General features: G+C 38.3%; 2 protein-coding genes across 5 annotated transcripts in view; one reads left to right on the top strand and one right to left on the bottom strand.

Annotated features, from left to right (window-relative positions):
- Positions 1–10,703, bottom strand: part of rtn3 (reticulon 3) — a 37,065-nt gene extending 26,362 nt beyond the window's left edge. The window contains exons 1-2 of one of the 3 annotated variants that reach the window (XM_079810994.1): positions 10,293–10,549; positions 4,725–4,769 (exon numbers count right to left, since the gene is read on the bottom strand). In XM_079810994.1, the coding sequence (XP_079667120.1) occupies positions 4,725–4,769; positions 10,293–10,386 (139 nt within the window). In that variant the 5' untranslated portion in view covers positions 10,387–10,549. Of the gene's footprint in view, positions 1–4,718; positions 4,770–10,292 lie in introns of all 3 variants that reach the window. The other 2 variants (XM_079810993.1, XM_079810995.1) reach the window with 2 other exon arrangements.
- A 3,193-nt stretch (positions 10,704–13,896) lies between these two features.
- men1 (multiple endocrine neoplasia I) lies at positions 13,897–23,241 on the top strand. Of its 2 annotated transcripts, none has more exons than XM_079810991.1 (10): positions 13,897–14,052; positions 15,537–16,008; positions 16,104–16,321; positions 17,757–17,885; positions 18,055–18,095; positions 18,193–18,280; positions 18,361–18,497; positions 19,991–20,129; positions 20,229–20,402; positions 21,908–22,941. In XM_079810991.1, the coding sequence occupies exons 2-10, from the start codon at positions 15,573–15,575 to the stop codon at positions 22,406–22,408; spliced, it is 1,863 nt and encodes a 620-aa protein (XP_079667117.1). In that variant the 5' UTR covers positions 13,897–14,052; positions 15,537–15,572; the 3' UTR covers positions 22,409–22,941. The 2 variants fall into 2 exon arrangements, with proteins under 2 accessions (XP_079667117.1, XP_079667118.1); XM_079810992.1 differs by having other exon boundaries at positions 13,947–14,052; positions 16,104–16,312; positions 21,908–23,241.
- The last annotated feature ends 239 nt before the right edge of the window (positions 23,242–23,480 follow it).

The raw sequence follows: 23,480 nt of genomic DNA, 5'->3' as shown, positions 1-23,480 counted from the left end.
ACATATTAATGGATGGAGTTTGATGTCTGCATGCCAGCTTGATAATGTGCTGATACCATTGAGGAATCTCAATGACACACACACACAACACTTCTTAATGTTTTTAATGCATTTATCCTGTAGGGGCAGATTTACACAACTGATTAACTCAGATGACATCCATAATCAAACAAAACCCCCCAAAACAAAGAAACAAACAAAACAGACAAACAAAAAGTAGTACTCAGTATCCTCAGTTAAAGGGTTAGTTCACCCAAAACTGAAAACGATGATTGACGATTTACTCACCCTCAAGTGATCCTAGGTGTATATGATATTCTTCTTTCAGATGAATAAAATTGGAGTTATATTAAAAAAGTCCTGGCTGTGTGTAAATGTTTGTCCTTGGTTGTCCTATGCCGTTTGCTGTTTTATGCTTTTGTGTCTGTAAATAATAATACAAAAAAATATTTAAAAGTGTCCTGACTCTTCTAAGCTTTATAATGGCAGTGAATTGTAGTTTCATTTTTGAGGTCCATAAAAGTGCATATATCCATCATATAACTGCTCCACACGGCTCAATGAGGTTAATAAAGGCCTTCTGAAGCGAAGCGATGCATTTGTGTAAGAAAAATATAAACATTTTTCATCGACCAGATCGGAAAAACGTAACTGGTCTGCAATGTCGTCAGACGTAGCATAAGCATTTTGAACTGTGAGAGGCACTACACTTTTTCCTTAAGTTGAATACGGAAGGTGATCTGGTGGAAGCTAGATAATTTACTTTATAAAGTTTTAAATATGGATATTTTTCTTACACAAACGCATCACTTCGCTTCAGAAGGCCTTTATTAATCCCCCGTTAATATATGACAGTTATATGATGAATAGATACACCTTTATTGACTTAAACTAAACAATGCACTGCCGTTATAAAGCTTGGAAGAGCCAGGACATTTTTTTTTATATAACTCCAATTTTATTCATCTGAAAGAAGAATTTTACATTTATGCATTTGGCAGACACTTTTATCCAAAGCGACTTACAGTGCCCTTATTACAGGGACAATCCCCCTGGAGCAAAATGGAGTAAAGTGCCTTGCTCAAGGACACACTGGTGGTGACCGCTGGGATCGTACCAGCAACCTTCTGCGTATCAGTTCCAAGGTTTAACCCACTGGACCACCATCTCACCTAGGATGACTTGAGGGTGAGTAAATCATGGGCTAATTTTCATTTTTGGGTGAACTAACCCTTTAAATAACCAAAGAATGTGTTAAATGATTAAAGTACTGATATTGTGGAAACTACTAAATGGCTATCTGAGCTATGCCTCAACTGCCAAACCATCTAATTAAACAAAAAAAAAGAGAAAGAGGATAAAGAAATCAAATTATGATGTAGATGACACAATGAGGCCAGAATTACAAGAGCATGGGGAATGCAGCAAACTGAATGCTGGACACATGCTGAAAATGGAAATCCTGACCATTTTAACATGCAACACAATGGCTGTGTCCGAAAGCTGGAAAATTATGTCTTCACAGGCACTATGTGGAGGTAGGCAAGTAACAAGGCACATCCAATTACAATGTTTGCGTCACATCCTGTCTACTAAGAGGCCTCCATCTGGTTGATCTATGTGTGCAGTTTGGCGATTGTGGATAAAGAAAAAATACTTTAGAAGAGTAAATTAATTCATAAATATCAATTAAAAAGAAATTGGCATTAAAATAACTAAACAAGCATTAATTAATTTTATTTTGTTATAACAAGACTTTACAGTGCCTTGGAAACCTCAGGAGGTGCCTACAAACACAGACACAGCCTGTGAAGTCATACACTGACTGGGCTGCGAGGCAGCAAGCCAGTTCCCTTTCGAAGACAACCCCTATGTTTCAACGTATGGCCTCACTGATTAGCATAACATTAGCTTTTCAGTCTTGGCCAAATGGTGCTGACTACAGATATATAATACAAATAAAAAATGGTAAAACTTATATTGTCCTAAATGAATAAATAAGCTATACGTTTAAGCAATATTTGTCCTAATTTCTCCTGACTCTTCTGTAGGGTGAGATAAAACAGGTTCCACGGTAACGACCACATTCTAATCATTTTGTTCCTTTCAAAACCTGCCATTTCCTGGTTTTACTTTAAGATATAATCTTTGAATTTGCATGCTGTAGGCTACATTCAGCACTAGTCAGAAACTTTCACTGACAGAAACTAGTATTTTCCTAAAGCCTTTTCAAAATAAACCCTTCTGAAAATAGATTCAATAGTTTACATGTTATTCCTCACCACTGTTCAAACTTTAGTCCCTACATCTCTTCAAGCTTCTGTTAAAGGGTTAGTTCACCCAAAAATGAAAATTCTGTCATTAATTACTTACCCTCATGTCGTTCGACACCCGTCAGACCTCCGTTCATCTTCGGAACAGAAATGAAGATATTTTAGTTGAAATCTGATGCCTCTGAAAGTCCTCCATTGGCTCAATGGCACTTTACACTCTCAAGACCCTTAAAAGGTACTAAAGACGTCGTTACAAAGTCCATCTCACTACAGTGGTTCTAAAATAACTTTATGAATCGGCGACAATAGTTTTTGTGCGCAAAAAAACCCTAAATAACGACTTATATAGTGATGAACAATTTCAAAACAAGGCATCATGAAGCTTCGAAGCGTTATGAATCAGCGAGTCGATTCAGCGGTTTGAATCGGCAAATTTCAGCAGTTTGGCACGCGATCCGAATCATCATTCGACTCACTGATTCATAACGCTTCGAAGCTTCATGATGCCTTGTTTTGAAATCGTCATCACTATGTAAGTCGTTATTTAGGGTTTTTTTGCGCACAAAAACTATTGTCGCCGATTCATAAAGTTATTGTAGAACCACTGTAGTGAGATGGACTTTGTAACGACGTCTTTAGTACCTTTTAAGGGTCTTGAGAGTGAACCGTGCCATTGTGTAAATGGAGGCCTTTCAGAGCCATCAGATTGCAACTAAAATATCTTCATTTCTGTTCCGAAGATGAACGGAGGTCTTACGGGTGTCGAACGACATGAGGGTAAGTAATTAATGACAGAATTTTCATTTTTGGGTGAACTAACCCTTTATGGTTAGTGTACTCATTGTGCAAACTAAGCATCACAATTATGACGAGTAATGTAATTCAGACCAGATGCCTCTAAACTTCATTAGGCATCAACGATCCAAAGAATATTTTCCATAATCAAAGCATCTAAAGTTCTAGGCTTTACAGTTTCTAAATAGCTGATATAATTAGCTGAAATACATTTCTTCAAGATAACAATGTTCTAAACATTGTGAGGATACTTATATCTAAAGATTTGTGGGATTTACTCAAAATCTACTTTACGCTAATGCTTCCTATATAGAAATGCTAAAAAAGTTGAAAGGAAATAGACAGGAAACGAAAGAACACAAACAAACACAAACAAAACGTCTAAATCTTGAGGATTTCCTCTTACTCTGTGGTAAAAGACAACATGCAAAATGCATGGAAAAAGCAGGTGGAGATTCAGCCGCAGCAGTCATGGGGAAGTAACCCCGAGCAGCGTCCTGTTGCTAGATCCCTCCCCAGTGTCGCTCTACCTTCAGGACCAGTGCCGTGTTGGGGTTGGAGCTCCAAACATGGCTTGTTGTGGGGGAGGGGGGACATCAAGGACAAGAATCCTCAGGGACACCAACCTGATCCATTTTTAGGATTCTGCTCTCGCACAAAGTGAACTTGAACTTCTCTGCTGTCTTAAAATAAGGTGGCAATCTTGGGATTAAGCTGGACCCACAGTAACGCTGACCTAAATCATGTTTGCAGTGGGTATAAACTGGAGCCGATTGAATTTCAAGCATCTGTGGGGACTTAGCTTTCCCATTTTTAATCAGTGAACAGTGTCCGATGTGGGGTGGCGACGAAATGACAGGGGATACTAATGGTAAAAAGGGGGTAGCCACAAATTGCTGCCAGGATTCATTCAGGTTGTTGACTGGCTAAGTTCATCTTTTTAGACTGGGAGACCATATATTACAGGGTCAAGAGGAAGACCATGTTAGATCAAATAAGGCGTCAGAAAATCAGCCACGGAAATGTGGATGACCTCATTTGAAGAACATTCACGAAGTGAATCCAAGTTTGAGGATTTCAGAACTGTTGAAAACAGGAGGGACTTGGCTGTTATTATGGATTCCAACATGCATGATTGCAAGGGGTCACCATTAGAAACAGCAAGGGTCATGTTACAAGGCTGCTGGTCAGGGGAGGGGGGGTTGCACTTCACAGTACACGGTTAAGTGGTGGCGTGCAGGTGTGAGACTAACTATTAGATTGATTGTTAATTTTTAGGTGAGAACCGAGTTCTCACGAACGTACAGATTGAAGGAGAGGACATTTTGATGATATTCCCCAGAAATGGGTTAGCTTCTAGCTTTATAAAGATCTAATTCTTATGGTTTCCGTGAAAACAATCAGTAGATTCCCTCCGCTTGTCCTCTGCTTCACTTCCTACGCCTAAAAGGAAGAACTCCAAAAAGAAGCCACAACTGCGAGCATCTAGTCTGGTATAGAGGAGGAGAGGGTCACTGGCGAGAGGGATGGAGAGTGTCATAGCAGCAGCCCAGCGGGAAATAGCATTCTTAATAGAACAGATATGACAGAGGAGCATGAAGAGAAAGATAAAAGGTAGAGAAGCAGGCGAGCATCAGAAGAGAACTATACACTTGCCTTGAGGAGACTGAATGAGAGATACAGGCGAAGAAAAAAAGGAATCTGAAAAAATAAAATAGGACAGAAGAATGAGAAGAAAAGTCTCAGTATCCTTCTTATACTCTACATTTGAAAGGGGAAAATGTTAGTGAAATGCCCAGCGAAGCACCTTTTGCATCTCAAGAAACTAAAAAAAAAGAAGACAAAAAAACAGCTGATATAGCCAATAACCAGCACTTTCCTCATCAACTTACATGACTTAAAAGGATAGTGCTAGGCCCAAAGGTAAAAATGCTATCCTTATTTACTCACCCTTCTGCTGTTCCAAACCTGTACAACTTCCGCGGACCACAAAAGAAGATGTTTTGAAGAATGTTCGGGGTCCAAACTACATTGGACCCTTTCAATGTATGGAAACAAACATAAAACAAAACAAACGAGACCTGTTTCAAAAGATTTTTTGCGTTATACAGGTTTGGAATGACATTAGCGTGAGTAAATAATGACAGAATTATACTTTTTTTTGTAACCTATCCCTTTAATCTAAAAATGCAAGGAAGTTCTAAGAGATAATCTACTGTAATTGGTGCAGTTAAATATTGGTGTAATTAAATATTTATGTGATGTGACATGCTGTACTCGTTCTAAAGCTATTTCAAAAAGCATTTCTCATTATTGTATGCATATAGCTTATATTACTTGACAAAACTACACAGAATACTGTACTTTTAAAAGTTCATTTGTAACACTAGTGAAGGCGAAAAGGTGTATGGAAGTTTTTTCTTAGAAAATAAAAATATATATAAATTAAATGTTCAAATGCTAAAAATCTAATTATCAAAATGGACACCCATAGCTCTTAATCAACAAGGCTCACATGACCACTTTATAATACGAGTATCGAATTATAGCTTGGTAATGAAAATCAAATATAAAACAAAATATATTTCATTTTTTTAATAGTTTATGCAAAGTTAAAAAAGATTTTTCTGTTTATTATGTGAGCATCCATTATTACAATTTGATTTATTATATGAAAATGTGAACCATTTTAAGTTTGTTAGGAAAAAACTTCCATAAAGATGAAAAAAAGAAAGAAAAAAAAAGAAATGGTGACCAGTCAAATTACTTACAAATATACACTTTTGCTTATACATTAATATAAGTTGATGCTTATTAAAAACAAAACCAATATAAAAAGAAATAAAAAGTGCATTCATGTTATGCATCATCTACCCAGAGGCACTTTTTACTTAGCACATCCAGAACTAAATCACATACACGTCCCTCGATGAATCATCCGCGTAGTGCACAATACTTACTCACAATATTCAAACGGTGGAACTTTCTCATGGAATTTTCAATGATGCCTCCCATACTTTCTGACATCTAACCCTGCAAAGCACCCACATGTTGCACCACTGTGTTATGCAACCAGTTAAGGGAAGCCATTTTCAGCAACACTTCAAAATGTAATGTGATTTGGAAGCAAACAATATTTGCATTCATCCAGAACTAGCCACTTTCGACAGATAGGCAAGCTGTAGAGGCAACACCAGGTCACCTAAAATGGATTAATCTATCTTGGAATTTCGAAAAGAACAGGGCGTGCCAACAGTGAGAGTGGTGAGAAAGTTAAAGAGAACAGGTTGATCTAGTAGCACAGCACTTTTATACAGGGCAGGCTCTACTGGTCACACATAAGGAGTGTACCCCTGCTTCGCGGCATTCCTTGCCCAAACCACACCCAAAAACTAATTGACACGCCTTGCACCATTGATGTGGACACCAAAACCCTGACAAATCTACACACCCTCTGTCGTCTTGATTGAAGTTCTTTCCCCAGCTTATGAGTCAGTCATATAGAATGTGCAATAACCATGTGCATCACAATCTGACATCTTACAATGGCTGGCTCACAGGTAATGTTTAGCCAGCAAACATAGGAAATAAGGTGAAGGACCTGATAGCTAGATACTATCTATTGCGAGGGCAAAGGTTAAATGCACCAAGACGGCTTATGTTACAGGGAATTGCTTAAAGTGGGAATGGATTGGCCTCTGACACTGGAAGAGTCTGTGTGGCATCTCTGTCATGCCAGCAATATCAGCTCTATTCCTGAGGGGACTGAATCATGACACCTAAAGCTTTAAGACTGCTGTCTCAGCCAGCTGTACTGACCTTAGGCATCACACCCAGAAAGAAAGAGGCTGACAGTATTTGTATCGGTTTGTCTAGATGATCAGTTAAAAGTCTCATGGTGCCATATAGAATGACATATTTTTATTGGATTGTTCTGGGTTGAATGCAAGTTAAGGTCTTCCAACAACATCTATCGGTTGTTTACATGCCGTTGACATGCCCTGTATTGTGGCATGCTTTATATCATCTAAAGTTAGCAAAATGCACATCTATATATATCAATATACACATGAATTAGCATTTTTATAATTACTATGCATGCAGCTTAACATATACTACTATTCAAAATTTTGGGGGTAAGATTTGTTTATGTTTTTGAATACAGTAAGAAAACGTAATATTGTGAAATATTATTACGATTTAAAATAACTGTTTTCTATTTTAATATATTTTAAAATGTATTCCTGTGATGGCAAAGCTGAATTTTCAGCTTCTTTAGTGTCACATGATCCTTCATAAATCATTTTAATATGCTGATTTGAAGCTCAAGAAATATTTATTATTATTATCAATGTTAAAAAAACATATGTGCTGCTTAATATTTTTGTGTAAACTGTTTTTCAGGATTCGTTGTTAAATAGACAAGTAAGATTTTTTTGACCGAAATGTATAGATTTTTATTCAACAAGGATCCATTAAATTGATCAAGTGATAATAGATTTGTTTCAAATGAATGCTTTGAGCTTTCTATTGATCAAAAAATCTTGAAAAAACATGTTTCCACAAAAACATTGAGCAGCACAACTATTTTCAACATTGATAATAAGAAAATGTTTCTTGAGCACTAAATCAGCATATTAAAATGATTTCTGAAGGATCATGTGACACTGAAGACTCAAGTAATGATGCTGGATGAGCGTGGGATCAAGGGAGTTGTCGTCTTCACTTCCACAGCTGATGGAAAGCAATCAGACGGAACTCAAGACTCAGAAATCATGTTCATGGATGAGCTAATGTATTCAAAGTTTGATTAACGTTACTGTGGTATAAAGCAGGGCATGAGAGCCTGGGACATTTTACATTGCTGTTTTTAGTATGCTTATATGCCGCAGTCAACCGCTGCCGCTCCTTTCGTTTTGTTGTTTATGTTTATTTCGCAAATAATTACATTTAATGTCCACGTCCACATTTTCCGTCGGTCTTAGTACACAATGTAACTATAGACATCACAACATGTAAATAGGAAAATGTTGGTGTTATTTTGTCACTTATTGAGCAGTAGGCTAGCTGGAGCCGTTTACCTCCAGTCTTTGTGCTAAGCTAGGCTAGCGGTGGGTGCGTCAGACAGAGCTATGGCACGCACGGAGATGAGAATGGCATGTATGGACTTATCTAACTCTGGGGGATACGGGAAATAAGCTAAAGTCCCAAAAAGTCAGCGTGTTCCTTTAAAAGGAATGGGGAGTAATCAAAATGCCTGGAATATACAATTAGCCTTATACATACATTATGTCAACTACCCATAAACATAATATTTGACCACCGGTTTCACAGACAGTGCTTAAATCTACTCCCAGACTAAATTGCATGTTTGAGCTGTTTTAACTGAAATATCTTAAAATATATCAGTGCTTTTGTCTCAAGATGCACACAGTAGGGCTGGGCGATATATCGCATGACATTGTTAGGCGCATCTCGTCACTCACAAACAAATGCACTTAGAAACTAGGAAGTCTATGAGGCAACCATTGCATGCTTGCGTTATAGATTTACAAATTAAAGTGCGTAACTTAATTCAGTCACTATCGATGGAGCTTAACATGAATTTAACCCAGAATACTTGGTCATGTATGGCATTATTTACTACCTTACATAGGTAAACTTTGTGTAACATTATGATCTGTCCAGTGACAATGGCACCCGCACAGGCATCTCAGAAGGCCATTGCAGCTAAATTTAACCATCTGGTTCAATAAGTCACCTTCACATATGGTGTCTGTGATAGACAGTCATCGTGTCTACATCCTTCCAGCAATATTCAGATCCTAACCCCTAACTGAACTCGATGTGCCATAGCTCAAGAGCCAAACAGTATTTGAAGGCATCAAACATTTTAAACCCTGCTGGAAATTCAGAGCAGGGTGACGTCATGAAGTCTTAACTTCACTTGCTAATTCTATTAGATTCCCAGACGCCTAAATAAAGCCAAACCGAGGAGGACAGAAGCGCTCCATATATGCCGACGAGCAGTGAACCAACGTCCCTAGTAAACAACAGCCACACGGCATTGTTTTCACAGCGGAAAAATATACATAGCCCGAACAAAGACATCATGTAACTGTATTGTTTTCAAAACGGAAAAATATACACGAACAAAGGCCCGCGTGTGATCCACAGAACGACTGATGGACAAACTGAACTGCATTTAGTGCAATGGGGGCTGGTTTGCCATTTCTAAAATATAAAAATGTATCGCCTAAAGAGTGTTTACACTGCAGGCAAGCGAGAAGAAATGATTAACAAAGCCATCAGACATGACAGTAGCGATGGTAGGACGACTGACTCAATCAATCCTGCGAATCGATTCTTTCGTATTACAGAACATTATTACAAAACGTTATTATAGCCATATGTAGGCGTGTATGATCTTTATATTTAGAAAGGCGTTTATTTTAATGTCATATGTCCTTGTTCAGTGGGTTGCAGCCATGCAATTTAATATAAATGAAATTATAAAAATGAAAACAATTAATTCAAATCTAATTTAAACATTATGGTTTGAATCAAGAACTGATTCGGTTCTGAACATTCAATCGATTCATTGACGAGACTCGGAACGATTCATAATTGGCTCTAGACAGCTCTATTGATTGCTCTCGCTTTGTCACGTCGCTAGAATGTAGATGGGGTGTGTAAGCAAGTTTTTCCCTTCCTTTACACCGTCCTCCAGTTTCGGATGCATCTGCACTGCAGATCATCAGCTGAGCCGCAACATGTGCCCATTTCAGTTCAAAGAAGTATTATGTGTCCTCATATCTCTCCGTGGCCTTTTCCTAAAAATAAACGTCAGGTCAAAGCAGTGGATGAGAACACATTCAGTCGGAGTCCCACATCCGCCATGCCATTTATCCCTGCAAAGTGTACAGTCAATAATCGTTCTATTATGCCAAAGTGAGGCGATATGGAAAAGTGTACGTGAGAAATAAACAGTGCACGGCTGTTGCATAACGCCGGAGAGTTCCAGTATTAAGTTACCTTCAAGGCATTTTAGACATGTGTATACATTCAAATCGACTATATCAGCTCGTATTGTCCTCGCTCAGCGCAACCTGCCAAATTAATTTCCTCTGGTTCCTTTAAAAATGTCAATAAACACACGACAACAAATTCAACAAACAGAACCAATTCAACGGCACTGTTGTCTTGACGTTCACGTTCCCTTACCGGAAAACTTTGAGTCTTTGGCCGCTGCAGAATGTCCATCGTTTAGGCCTTGTGACGACGAAATCTGAGAAGATTGGGTCATTGGATCTGCCATTTTTTTGTCGTGTTGCGTTACAGGATCTGTGGCACAGAGGCGTCGTTGAGGTGGTGGCCGTTGGTTGAAGGTTCCCGATTCACCGAGTATTTCCCCGATACAGCAGCGGCGTCACCGAGCCTGCACACACATTAGGTGAACCTGCCTGAATGTTGCAGTGGATGGGGGCGGTGGAAGACAAACAGGGCGGGTACATGAGAGAGAGAGAGAGAGAGAGAGAGAGAGAGAGAGAGAGAGAGAGAGAGAGAGAGAGAGAGAGAGAGAGAGAGAGAGAGAGAGAGAGAGAGAGAGAGAGAGAGAATGGGAATAATTAGGGTGAGGGAGGTCGATGGGTTGCTTATAGATAGGTAAACAAAGGCCTTCTGTATTAAAGTATGATCTAAAACTATCATCTGTGTTTGTTATTTACATTATCAGTCATTAAAATAATCATATCAACCTCAATTGCCAGATTTCCTCATTCTATTCTGCCCATCCCAACAGTCGTTATTAACCCTGAAACCTATCAGTTTGGATTAGGTTTATGTCTAATATATCCTCGCATACCTAGATACAGTAAACTCTGTGTAACTCTATGGCTCGTGAATATGTACCCTAATGTTTTCACATTTGTGCGCTGGAGATATTTTCTACCATGATGACGCTAATGCTGGGTCAGTATTTAATTTCTTGTGAAACAGCGCCATCCTTTGGTTAATGTCTTGATGGTGGAGAAGGGGCGAGATTAGACTACATTTCCCTGTTTTGTATGGAATTTACTGTGGTGTCAGGGAAAATGTTTACTGTGGGTACAGTGATTTAATATATATATATATTATTTTTGTACTTAATCAGAAAAGGTTTTGGCACTCGCTGTGTGAACATACAAAAACAATCATGGCATGATTCGAAAAGGTTAAATGGTCCTGGGAAAAAAAATTAATGGGAGGCGAATTTTATCGAAACGGTTGGTACTGCGCATGCGCAAAAACAAATTCTCACTGAAAGCTCATTTTCTAGATATCAACCTCTACTTTGGAACACAGCTTGTTTCGACTCATGGCTTTAATTTTCTCAGTTTTAGAGTAAAATGTGTTTTGAAAAGTATTGCATATAAAAATTGAAAATATTACTAAATTTTTCATAACAATAAATGTAAAATGTACCTTTTATCACGTACACTTTTTTAAAAATAATAGTCTGCCATGTGTTGTCTTTAAAGCTACACTGTGTAACTTTTTTTTAGTTTATTCTTAGCTAAAAACACTTAGTTCATTCAAAAATATATGTGCTCATTAATGTACATTTACTTCTTTCAAGTAATAAAGTATTCTCGTGAATTTATAAATATGCCATTGAAAATACATACGGGGTGAGGGGTTCAAATTCAAATGCGGGTCGCCATGTTGCCCCTCCATCTTGAAAGTACATTAGCCAAAAGAGGGACATACCAGTAAATTCAAGCTTAGCCTTTCACGTTTTAACACTCGATGGCACCGTGTCGAATGTGGACGAGGTCGAACTGGAAGCCATGTTAATCTTGGACTAAATCGGCCACTGTAGGAGTTAAAACAAAATCGGAATTGAGAGGAACAGAGAGGAACAGAAACTAATATTCACTGGATGGTCATATACCTTTTCACCGCTAGATGGGGGAAAATATCACAGTGTTAGCTTTAAAAAAGAGACCAAACTCTAGTCTGTGCTCCAAAGCATTAAAGGCACACTATGTAGTTTCTGCGTTAGAGGTCGCCTATTCAAAACAAAGGCGTAGCTTGATGGCGCTGAGATTGAGCAGTATCAAGATGCATGTTGACTAAATTCAAGCATTAAAGAGAAAACAGTGTCTTCACTTTTATCTTTTTACACATTCATTTCCCACATATAATTGAATGAGGAAAGGAAAAACAAAAGAATAAAAAGCATGTTGACTACTAGAACATACATTTTGCTCTCCTTTCTTTCTGGCCAGCAAATTTCTCAATGACTCTCTGATTAAAGTCATCTCAGTAGTGTCATGATGTTTGCATTGTTCAGTCAGATATTTGAGGTCTCTTACCCTGGTTGTTGTCCACAAAACTTCAGTACCGACACTTTGGAATAAAAGACAGGGAAAGCAATAAAGGGCATTGCTAACAACACATCCAGCCAGCCACCTACGTTTCTCATTACAAGTGCAGGTGAAGCTCCGAGTGCAGCTGCGTCCTGTCAATGGCCTGCTGCTGGATTTGTAAATCGCGTTGGTCCGGTTCAGGATCTTCCAACGAACGCCTTGTGAAAGAATTTGGTTTAACTGCTGCCATCTACAAAACTGATCATCCTAGCAAGGTTTTGGCGGAGTCGGACGTGACTGTGTCGCCCCGCGCACTTTCGCTTTAGTGGCCAAGAACGGAAAGTTGAATGACAGGTGACGAGAAACCAATCAGATTGGATAAAATAACACGCATCCAATAATTCTGATTTGCCAGGGGACGCAACGACCTGCGTCCCGGAGGAGGATCTTTAAGAACCAATTAGAGACCAGCTTCAGGTCACATGCTGCCCATATATTTTTAGACTCAGATAGACGTCCATTTGTCCGGCGTCCCTCATGCATGAAACCGCATGAAACATATTGAAGAACATATAAAATAGTTAACCCATCAAAGCCAGTTTTTATTAAATGCTGAGGCTCTTACTAAAAGCCAGCACATCGTATGAGTAAACTATTTTATTTTTATTTAACTTTTATATCATTTTTGTATACATGTATATTTCTGGAATTTTGATGGGGGCGGCGCCCCAGCGCCCTCTATTGACCAGCCGCCACTGGTAAGTACATAAGCCAACAAAAATATATGACACTGTTCTAGTGGTTTTTGGATATTTGAATCCAAATATATTACATATTGTGCCTTTAAAGAGTTAATTGTGACAAAAAATGTCATTGTTAGATCCATGCTCAAAAATGGATTATAACTACTGCATAAATATAATTGAGTACCATAAAATCCCCTAAAAATAAAAAATATTTAAAAAAAAAACTATTTAAATATCGAACAATCATTTCAATGAAATAAAAAACTGTCATTTTTGACCGACATACGAACAGTAGCCTACCAGAGAGTTAAGACTTACTTCTATACTACATTTTATGTAACTGACTTAAAACAGTTATGAACAGAAAAAAGAAAAAAAATATGACTAACTTGTAAGCAGTTTGCAACCTGAAGACAATAATGAAATAATGGACCTGGTTGTTGAAGTACAAGTCTATGCAGAAGCAAAAGGAAAAACACATTTACTACTACAAAGTGGCACAAACGTTTAGTTAGCGGAAATGAAATTAAAACATTAATGTTTTTATATTAGATACTAGATAGCAGAAAGACGAATATAGATCCCGCGTCGTTTTACACTCCAGTCCCATTGACGGCGATAATGCACCAAAAGCTGGTCCACCAACCGTCATCAAAGCGCCAAGATGAGGTCGAAGACTACATTTCCCAAAATGCTTGTGGATAACAGGAAGAACTTTTATTTCGCTGATATGTCCACAATAGGAATAAGCATAATTCACCCGATTCAACGTTTGGACGTACGAACGGATTGTGTACGGCTCCGGTGTTTTGTAGGAGTGGCTGTCTCTGGACTGCGCGGCAAAAGCACGGGGCAAAACAAAAGCATGTGGATGTAATTTCAACAAAGGTATGTTGTGAGAATGAACCCAAGCAACGCTTTATTGTTTAGAAAGTAAGGAGAGACCAATCTGCTCCCTTTTAAACGCCATTTAAGCCGGAAAAACACCAGAAACGGCTATTGTTGTGTGAGCTAGCTAGCCTCATGACGCAGATGTCCGCCCAGACTCACATTGGTTGCAGTTGCCTTGTTTTCCTTGCTCAAATTCCAACCACTGGCTCCTTTTTTGATAATATCTGGGTTATAATTATAATAATATACAGTAAGACAGCTGAGTTAAATTTCTCCCATCGGTATCAGTATGTTAAACTCTAACTAGGCATCATATTCATCCAGTTAATATTCAACCTGTTAAATGTCATGTTCAGCCAGCCCAAAAGCTTTATTTTGCATTTAAACGTTTACTTGTAATATATAAAGTAACATTTTACATTTAGGACGTGTGCTGTGGTCTTACACGTGTCTCTGGGATTTCCCCTTTCTTAGATTATACTGACTTCTTGGCTTCCAATGATGTCAATCAAATATAAATGGTTATTATGCAGTACCATGGTATATATTAATGTACTGTAGTATAATAGAAATGTAACTGTACTATGGCAATGCAAAATATGTATTTCCTTGTAAGCAAAGAATAGCCTAAACTCCTGCCCACACTATCAGACACTCATTCATTAGATAAGACATACATTCTTTGTATCTACAGGACACAAGGAGGGAGGACACGGGGCTGAAATATATTGATTAAAGCTGTTATTTGGGCGTCACTTCAATTAAAAACTGTTGTATTTGTTATACATCACGTCACATGATCCTTCAGAAATCATTCTAATATGCTGATTTGATACTCCGTTATTATCAGTGTTGGAAACAGTTGTGCTGCTTAATATATTTTTTTAAATACTTTTTTCAGGATTCATTGGTGAATAAAAAGTTCAAAAGAACAGCATTTATTCAAAACAGTCTTTTACTATCCGTTTTTTTAAAATCAATTTAACACATCCTTGCTGAATAAAAGTATTAATTACTTAAAAAAAATAAAATAAAAAAAATACTAATCCCAAACGGTTATGTTTTATATTGTTACAAAAGATTTCTATTTTAAATAAGTACTTTCTATTTGTTTAACGTTTTATTCATCAGAGAATCCTGGAAAAAGTATCACCGGGCATAAAAAGATTTTAAGCAGCACAACTCTTTCCGACTATGCCAACTATAAGCATATTATAATGATTTCTGAAGGATCATGTGACACTGAAGACTGAAGTAATGGCTGATGAAAATCAGCTTTGCATTACAGGAATAAATTATATTTTAAAGTATATTAAAATTAAAAAAACATTATTTTTAATTGTAATAATATTTCACAATATTTTTTATTAAAAAATGCAGGCTTGATGAGCGCAAGAGACTTCTTTCAAAAACAATAAAAATAGTAATGTTTCAAACTTTTGACCAGTTCATATATTAATATGTTATATTATTTTTTCAAGATTACATCAGACTGGGATTGAACTCAACCACTAACCATGGGGATTCGGTCGGCTCAGAAGAAGCATTTCCCTCTTCGGGGCATCGATGGAGTGGTGCAGCTTTTCGAGGCCGAGCTTAAAAACCCAGAACCAGACCTGGCCCTGCTGTCCCTAGTGCTGGGTTTTGTAGAGCACTTCCTGGCCGTCAACAGAGTTGTTCCCGTCAATGTCCCGGGCGTCCGCTATGAACCTCTTAAACCTGACTGTACCAACTCTTGCTTCCCCACAGTCGAGCTGAATCTCGTATCTGCCCTCTATGAACGCTTCCTGGCCCAGATTCGTGGTGCTGTTGACATGTCGCAGTACCGCAAACCGACTGGCAGCTCCAGCCGTGAGCTTGTGAAAAAGGTCTCAGATGTGATCTGGAACAGTCTTAGTCGGTCGTATTTCAAGGACAGGGCACATATTCAGTCCCTCTTCAGTCTAATCACAGGTAGATCTTCGCACATTGGATATTTAATGACATTAAACAAATCTGGCCATTTATTTTAGATTAATATTGCATTTGTGTCTCTCTCTTTCTGTAAGGCACAAAGCTGGACAGCTCAGGAGTAGCTTTTGCAGTGGTGGCTGCATGTCAGGTGTTGGGCCTGAAGGATGTTCACCTCGCTCTCTCCGAAGATCATGCCTGGGTCATCTTTGGCAAGGGTGGGGAAGAGACTGCAGAGGTCACATGGCATGGGAAGGGCAACGAAGACAGAAGAGGTCAGACTGTTAGTGCTGGAGTCACTGAAAGGGTACATAATGTTTTATTATTCATGATATGATGAGCACTACTGTATAAACACTGTGCCGTTCAAACGTTTGACATTTAACAAAGGTGCATTCAATTGTTTAAAAGTGACAGTAAAAGTGTTACAAAAGACGTCAAATAAATGCTGCTCTTTTGGACACTATTCAGTTTGATAATAAATGGTATTTGTGCACCAAATCAGCATATTAGAATGATTTCTGAAGGATCATGTGACACTGAAGACTGGAGTAATGATGCTGTAAATGTAGCTTTGCATCACAGCAATAAATTACATTTTAACCCCTGAAGGCATTTTTTTTTTCTTATTTCACATGCAATAACTCAGGAAGGAAATAAGGTAGGAGGACAATTTATTTTGGTGATGTTCCCCTACATGTGAGCTGCATCTGGATTAAATTGTGGTTATAGCATAAAATAATCAAAAGTTACAGCATTTGGGACAAATGTAGCCTTTTTGTTTAGCCCTTGACACTCAGAAGGCATTTTAATATTGTTGTTCCTCTCTGAGGAATATTTTGTGGTCTGCGCAATGGATTATGTTGATTTTGTAATAATCGGGAGCCTCCACTGTAAGTAATGATGTCCCATTTTCTATGCATGTTTCATGAAGCTACTAGCAAAAACGCCACATGTAAGCTACATTTGATTTTGCGACATGTGGGCCTGTGGAGTTTTATGTGTTGTAATTTAAATCTAGATGCAGCAACATTTAATCCAGATCAATATCTCGTGATCGACGCAATGGATTATGTTGATTTTTGGTTAATCTGCCGTAAATAATGATGGGCCATTTTTCGATCAAAACATGTTTCATGAAGTTACGAGCGAAAACGTGACATAAATGCAGCATCTGTATATTATTTACATTGGGTCATTCGAGGCTTCACATACAAAAATGCCCTCATGTTTATTCAAAGCCTAAGCAATTATGCTTGTTGTACATGACACATGACTATCTGAGCTGTATAATGTTTTTGATATATTACAGTACATGGTACAAAAAAGAATTTCATAAATTATGAAAGCATTTTTTTTATGTATCAGTAAATAACTTAGCATTACTTAAGAGTTAATCAAATTGGCTACATTCATTGTACAGGTCAGACTCTAAACTTACAAATTACACCTATTTTGTGTTGATCAAGGCAGTATTGAAAAATATTATAATTTTTTTTTGCTAGGTGGCGCCCGTGGGTGGGGGTTACTGGTGGTACACTTCGGGTTTAAGGGTTAAAATGTATTTACATATTTAAATTGTTATAATATTTCAGTTTTACTGTTTTTACAATAACTGAAGTCTTGATGAGCATAAGTGACTTTTTTCAAAAACTTGAAATATCTTATTGACCCCAAACTTTTGAACGGTAGTGGAAATGAGGCAATTCTTATATGTTGTAAATCATTTATTTTATTCTCTTTCTCCTTAGAGCTGGTTATATCTTAAAGGCTCCTACATGAAGTGCAACAGGAATATGGAAGTAGCGTTCATGGTTTGCGCCATCAATCCTTCTCTAGATCTGCACACAGACAGTACAGAGTTACTCCAGCTCCAGCAAGTATGTCTTTTTTATTTGTTTTTAACTTTCATTACATCATTCTATGTTTCCTGCATTCTATTGGCTGCTTTATTATGTACTGTTCACTGTAACTGTTTGCACACATGCATATTTATGTATCTGTTGTCATCCAGATTAGTTTCTTGACACATTTTTTTTCTCTCTTCAGAGGCTATTGTGGGTGCTGTATGATCGAGGGGATTTGGAAAGGTGTGACATGTGTCTAATAAATCAGAGCAGGGATATATAACTCATTTGATCTGATTATTGTGTATAACTCTTTCTGATCGTTTTGGGTGTGTTGAAGGTATCCCATGGCAATGGGCACTTTGGCTGACCTTGAAGATCAGGAACCCATGACTGGCAAGGAAAACCCTCTCTCTATTCACCTTAAGGTATGTGATTAAAACTATATCACAGATATTTACAAGGTTGTCATTTATTAAATTGCTCTATTCTGTTTTGTTTTCCCTAGGCTGTTGACTCGGCTAAAAAATATTACAACAACGAGCACATCTACCCTTTCATGTATCTAGCAGGGTACTATTACAGGCACAAAAATGTCCAAGATGCTTTGCGTTCCTGGGCAGAGGCTGCATCAGTAATGCAAGAGTAAGTCAAGCACCATAGAAATCTGAACATTGAATGATATAGATTTTTTTTTTTTTTTAGTTGTGTCTATTAAAGGAACACTCCACTATTTTTGAAAATAAGCTAATTTTTCAACTCCCCTAGAGTTAAACATTTGAGTTTTACAGTTTTCGAATCCATTTAGCTGATCTCTGGGTCTGGCGGTAGCACTTTTAGCATAGCTTAGCATAGATCATTGTATAGTTGGCATCTCGTTCAAAAATGACCAAATAGTTTCGATATTTGTCCTATTTAAAACTTGACTCTTCTGTAGTTACATTGTGTACTAAGACTGACGGAAAATGAAAAGTTGTGATTTTCTAGGCCGATATGGCTAGGAACTAAACACTCATTCCTGCATGATAATCAAGGAACTTTGCTGCCGTACCATGGGTGCAGCGGCGCAATGATATTACACAGCGTCTGAAAATAGGCTAACTTTCGTCAACATAACCAACGTGACAACCTGCTTGCACAGGGAGCGTGCTGGGGATTATTTTCAGGCGCTGCGTAATATCAAAATATCGAAACTCTTTGGTCATTTGAGCTTGATGCTAACGGTCTAATCAGATTCAATGATCTATGCTAAGCTAAGCTAAGCTAAAAGTGCTACCGCCAGACCCGGAGATTGGCTGAATGGATTCGAAAACGGCAAAACTCAACTGTTTAACTGCCTTTTGAAAATGCAACAATTATCCTTTATTTTAATTAGACTTTAACAGCAGGGGGCAGTGTAACTGCTTTATTGCTTATTTTTCTAAATGACTCTCTTTGAAACTCATTCATGCTTGTAATGCCTTCCTAAGTAAAGAACTGTATGTAAAAAGGCTGAATCAATCTCTAAACTAAAATGTTTCTCTTATTACTGCACAGTCATGATTAGATGAACATTCAAGAGGCTTGAGGTGTTATCATATTGTCATTTGACAGCACCTCAAGCCTCTTGAATGTTCATGCCAAATGGAAAATGTGATGTTTGCCAGCATTGTCTGTGTTGCCTCATGCTGTTTGTCCTTAGTGTTTAGAAAGCTCATTCCTGTCTTAGCCTTGGCATTGGTCCCCGTCGACAGAGACAATCTGTACTTTCCTCCCTCTAAACACAGTGCAGTGGACGGATAGTGCTAAAAATACTTGATTCTAAAGTCCTGAAGGATGTCTGCACAAAGCACGCCTAGCACTACTGCTCACTCCCATCCACTTCCTTTTCCTGCTCTTCCTGTTTCCTCTTCCTTCATGACAACATTAGCTATCTCCTACCCTCTGTACCTCTGACGTATCTTCATTTTGTTTGTGCCGCTTTGAACTATGCCAGTCTTGTTGCATTATAAACAACGTAATTAGCAATACAAATTGTTGTGTACTGTATATATGCTTTTAATCTTAAAACATACACTTCTATAAAATGCGCATGTGTTTATATTGTCAAGAACAAAATATAATATATAATCCCATAAACTGTTTTTCTTGGTCTACAGTTACAACTACTGCAGAGAGGACGAGGAGATCTATAAGGAGTTTTTTGACATTGCTAATGATGTCATTCCAACCCTTCTTAAAGAGACAGCAGCTGCTGCTGAAAGTGGTGGCGAAGGGGCTGATGAAATGGAAAAAGAGGTCTTGTTTAATTAAGCATAAAAGAAACACTTTAAAAAAAAAAGTATTATTTTGAACAAGGTTGTGAACATTTCCTCTATTCATGCTTTTACCTCAAAGGACCAGCCCAGACAGGTCGCTGCTTTGTCTGCCCTTCAGGACCCAGAGTGCTTCGCTCACTTACTCCGGTTCTATGATGGGATTTGTAAATGGGAAGAAGGAAGTCCCACGCCAGTGCTTCATGTAGGCTGGGCCACCTACCTGGTTCAGTCCCTTAGTCGCTTTGATGCACAGGTAAAATCCCGAGATTTTCTCAATAAACCCTAAACAAATCCCCCAACAATTTGGATTTAAATAGGCAAATGCCTAAGAGTCAATGATTGGATGATTATTGCAGTGGTTATGTTTCTTGCATGTTATGTGTTTGGCAACAGTTCTTCTAACCCTAATTGATGGAGTGTGTAGGATTTCATTTCTTAAACAACCATATAGGAAGACCATCATGCCCATATTCCAGAATGACAATGTCAAGATTCATCAGTCTCAAACTGTGAAAGAATGGTTGGGAGGGAGCATGACGAATCATTTCCACACATAAATTGGCACCTCTGAGTCCAGACCTTAAATTAATTGAAAGTCTTTGGGATGTGCTGGAGGAGACTTTACAGAGTGCTGGACTCTTGCATTGTCAATACAAGATCTTGACCAAAAATTGATGCACCTTAAGATGGAAATAAATAGCCTGATGTTGTCATACTGAGATTCTAGTCAGAATATGAGTCTGCTGCTCCATTGGGCTGTGATTATGGGGCGTGTTTGAACCGAACCAGGAAAGAAAATGCCTCTGCACTTCAATTGGATAGAGCTACACTACAGCCAATCAGAGCAACGGAGTAAGTGACGTATGTTGAGCGACGCATAGTTGTCAAGTCAGCAGAACTCAACTGCACGCACACTGGAAGAAGGTGATGATGATGAGTGTAAACGATCTTTGCCTGTGTTGTAAAAAAGAATTTAAGGATACACGGAGTACTTACCAACACCATCATCATTTTTGAGAGAAATAGTAAAGGTGAATGCATACACAAACAAGTTCTCCATTTTGGATTAGAACGAATTCAACCCACGCGCTCTTTGGTGATGTGGATGATTACGTTACTGTTGATCATCTGTCCATCATCGTATAAAGCCCGCCCTGATAATTTGATTGGTCCGAACAGCTCTGGTTCGAGCATAATTGCTCCAACGGATCAAGTCCAGACCAAACTTCCCGACCTCAAATGTTGTGGGCGGAGCTAAGTTCGGCTGGCATCCAGGCTAGTGAATGATTTTTCATGCTCCTCCCAACCATTCTTTCAAACATATAACATGCTAGAAACATAATAATCACTGCAATAATGATCCAATCATAGACTCTTAAGTATTTGCCTATTTAAATTTAAACAGACACTTTTTTTAGAGATGGGCTGTGTATTGGTAGTGTATTACCTTGGCAGTAAATTACATTACATTCATTGATGGCATATCATTCTCTCTTCTGACTGCTGTAATTAATCCCTCAGGATTTTTTCTCTCTTTTGCAAAGTTGTTGAAACATTATCATGGATTTTTTATTTTGCTATTGGCGCTGATTGGAATAAAAAAAGGATTGCGGTCGTCTCCCCTTTACCACTAATAAAGTTTACCTAACTATGATGACTTCCGCTTCTGAGAAACCCCGGAAATGTGAAACGGTCCATTTCAAATTGTATTAAAATGGCATTTATAATCTAGACTCTTATGTATTCACTCTTTCTCAGATTAGGCAAAAAGTGTCAATCATCACCAAAGATGCAGAACCAGTGGACGACGATGACCAATCCAGTGAGGACCTACGCGAGGGGCGTAGACGGGGCCCGAGGCGAGAATCCAAGTTAGATGAACAAGCAGGGCCGTCGTCTCCAAGTGCGGCATTGCCCGCTCAAAATCCAGTGCCCAAAAAGGTGGGAGGAGAAGGAGGACGCCGTCGTTCCTCTGCCGGCACTCGAGGTAAAGAGTCTGATGGCAAGAATGAGCCATCTTCCCCAAGTCCCACTCCTTCACCTTCCCAGCCACCAGTAGTGCAGGGTGGGCCGGTGGTGGTTTTCCACAGTGAGAAGATGAAGGGTATGAAGGAGCTGCTTTCTGCGGCCAAGATCAACTCTAGTGCCATTAAACTGCAGCTCACGGCACAGTCTCAAGTGCAGATGAAGAGACAGAAACCCACACCTTCTGGAGATTACACCTTGTCCTTCATGAAACGCCCTCGCAAAACTCTTTAAATTTTTTTTCTTTCTTTTGACTTTTTCATTTTCACCTGGAGTGAAGTTCATTAGTTTACCTGGAAATGACAAATGTTCTGATAAGCTGATGCTGAATTTATTTAATTCACTTTATTATAACTGTTCCTAGTTCCAAGAAGTCACAAAACTCATCTATCATCCACCAGCAAATTAGTTTTTTTATTGTTTGAAAGTAAACCCGGATTACAATAAGCCAAAGTGAATTTTTTGTTTGTGTTGATCAGGTTTTTGTAAAAGATGCAATACAATGAAACTTCTGAAATTTCTTGGCTTCACAAGTCTAACATATTTAACAAATTATTGGGGTTCCCAGCCTACATGAGTAGGTGTTGCACTTGTTCTGTTATTCTCCACATAACAGCTGGATTTCATTGGTGGTCTCTTTCAATGGTGGCTACAGTTGTGTCAAAGCAAGTATCCTTTTTTGGGGGGGGAAATGCAGTGATTGTTTAAAAATTATTTTCTCACTGTTAAAGTGTATTTTCCATTAAATAAACAACTTGAACAAATCTAGCGAGTTTTATTGGCTTTTATTTACTGTCACGCACGTTGTGAGGGGTTATCATATGTAAATAGTTTGCAATGTGGTTACCCTTTGATGCTTTGCACATGCGCAAACGCAGCGAAGAGTATCGCGTCTAGTGATGGTGAAGCCCGCTCGTGTCCGCGAATCGGTTCTTTTGAATAGCTCATTTCAAAGAGTCGGTTGAAAAATACTGTTCTTTTAAAAGGGGTTCTTTTGAGTTCTCGTGAGTTCGCTGACTCAAAACGTTTAATGTAAATTCGTATTTTCCATTAAAATGTGTGTATTGTAATTCCACTGTTCAGTGCCATGATTCATCTTATCATAAAGGTAGAACCTACATTTTCATTAAACATAGCCTAATAAAATCCATTTACATCTGTTTAATTAAACATGTTGTTATCATATAAATATAAAACGAATCAAATCGTAGGCTATATACGTGTTTCTGAATGGTTCGCCTCTCGGACATGTTCGAAAAGACGAGAACTGCTCGGATCTATTCAGTCCGATTCGTTATTGTTCAAT

The sequence above is a fragment of the Gobio gobio genome, assembly GCF_949357685.1.
Source record: "Gobio gobio genome assembly, chromosome: 2".
Taxonomy (NCBI): domain Eukaryota; kingdom Metazoa; phylum Chordata; class Actinopteri; order Cypriniformes; family Gobionidae; genus Gobio; species Gobio gobio.
Note: the sequence above shows the minus strand (reverse complement) of the source record. Positions and strands in the feature narration are given on the sequence as shown.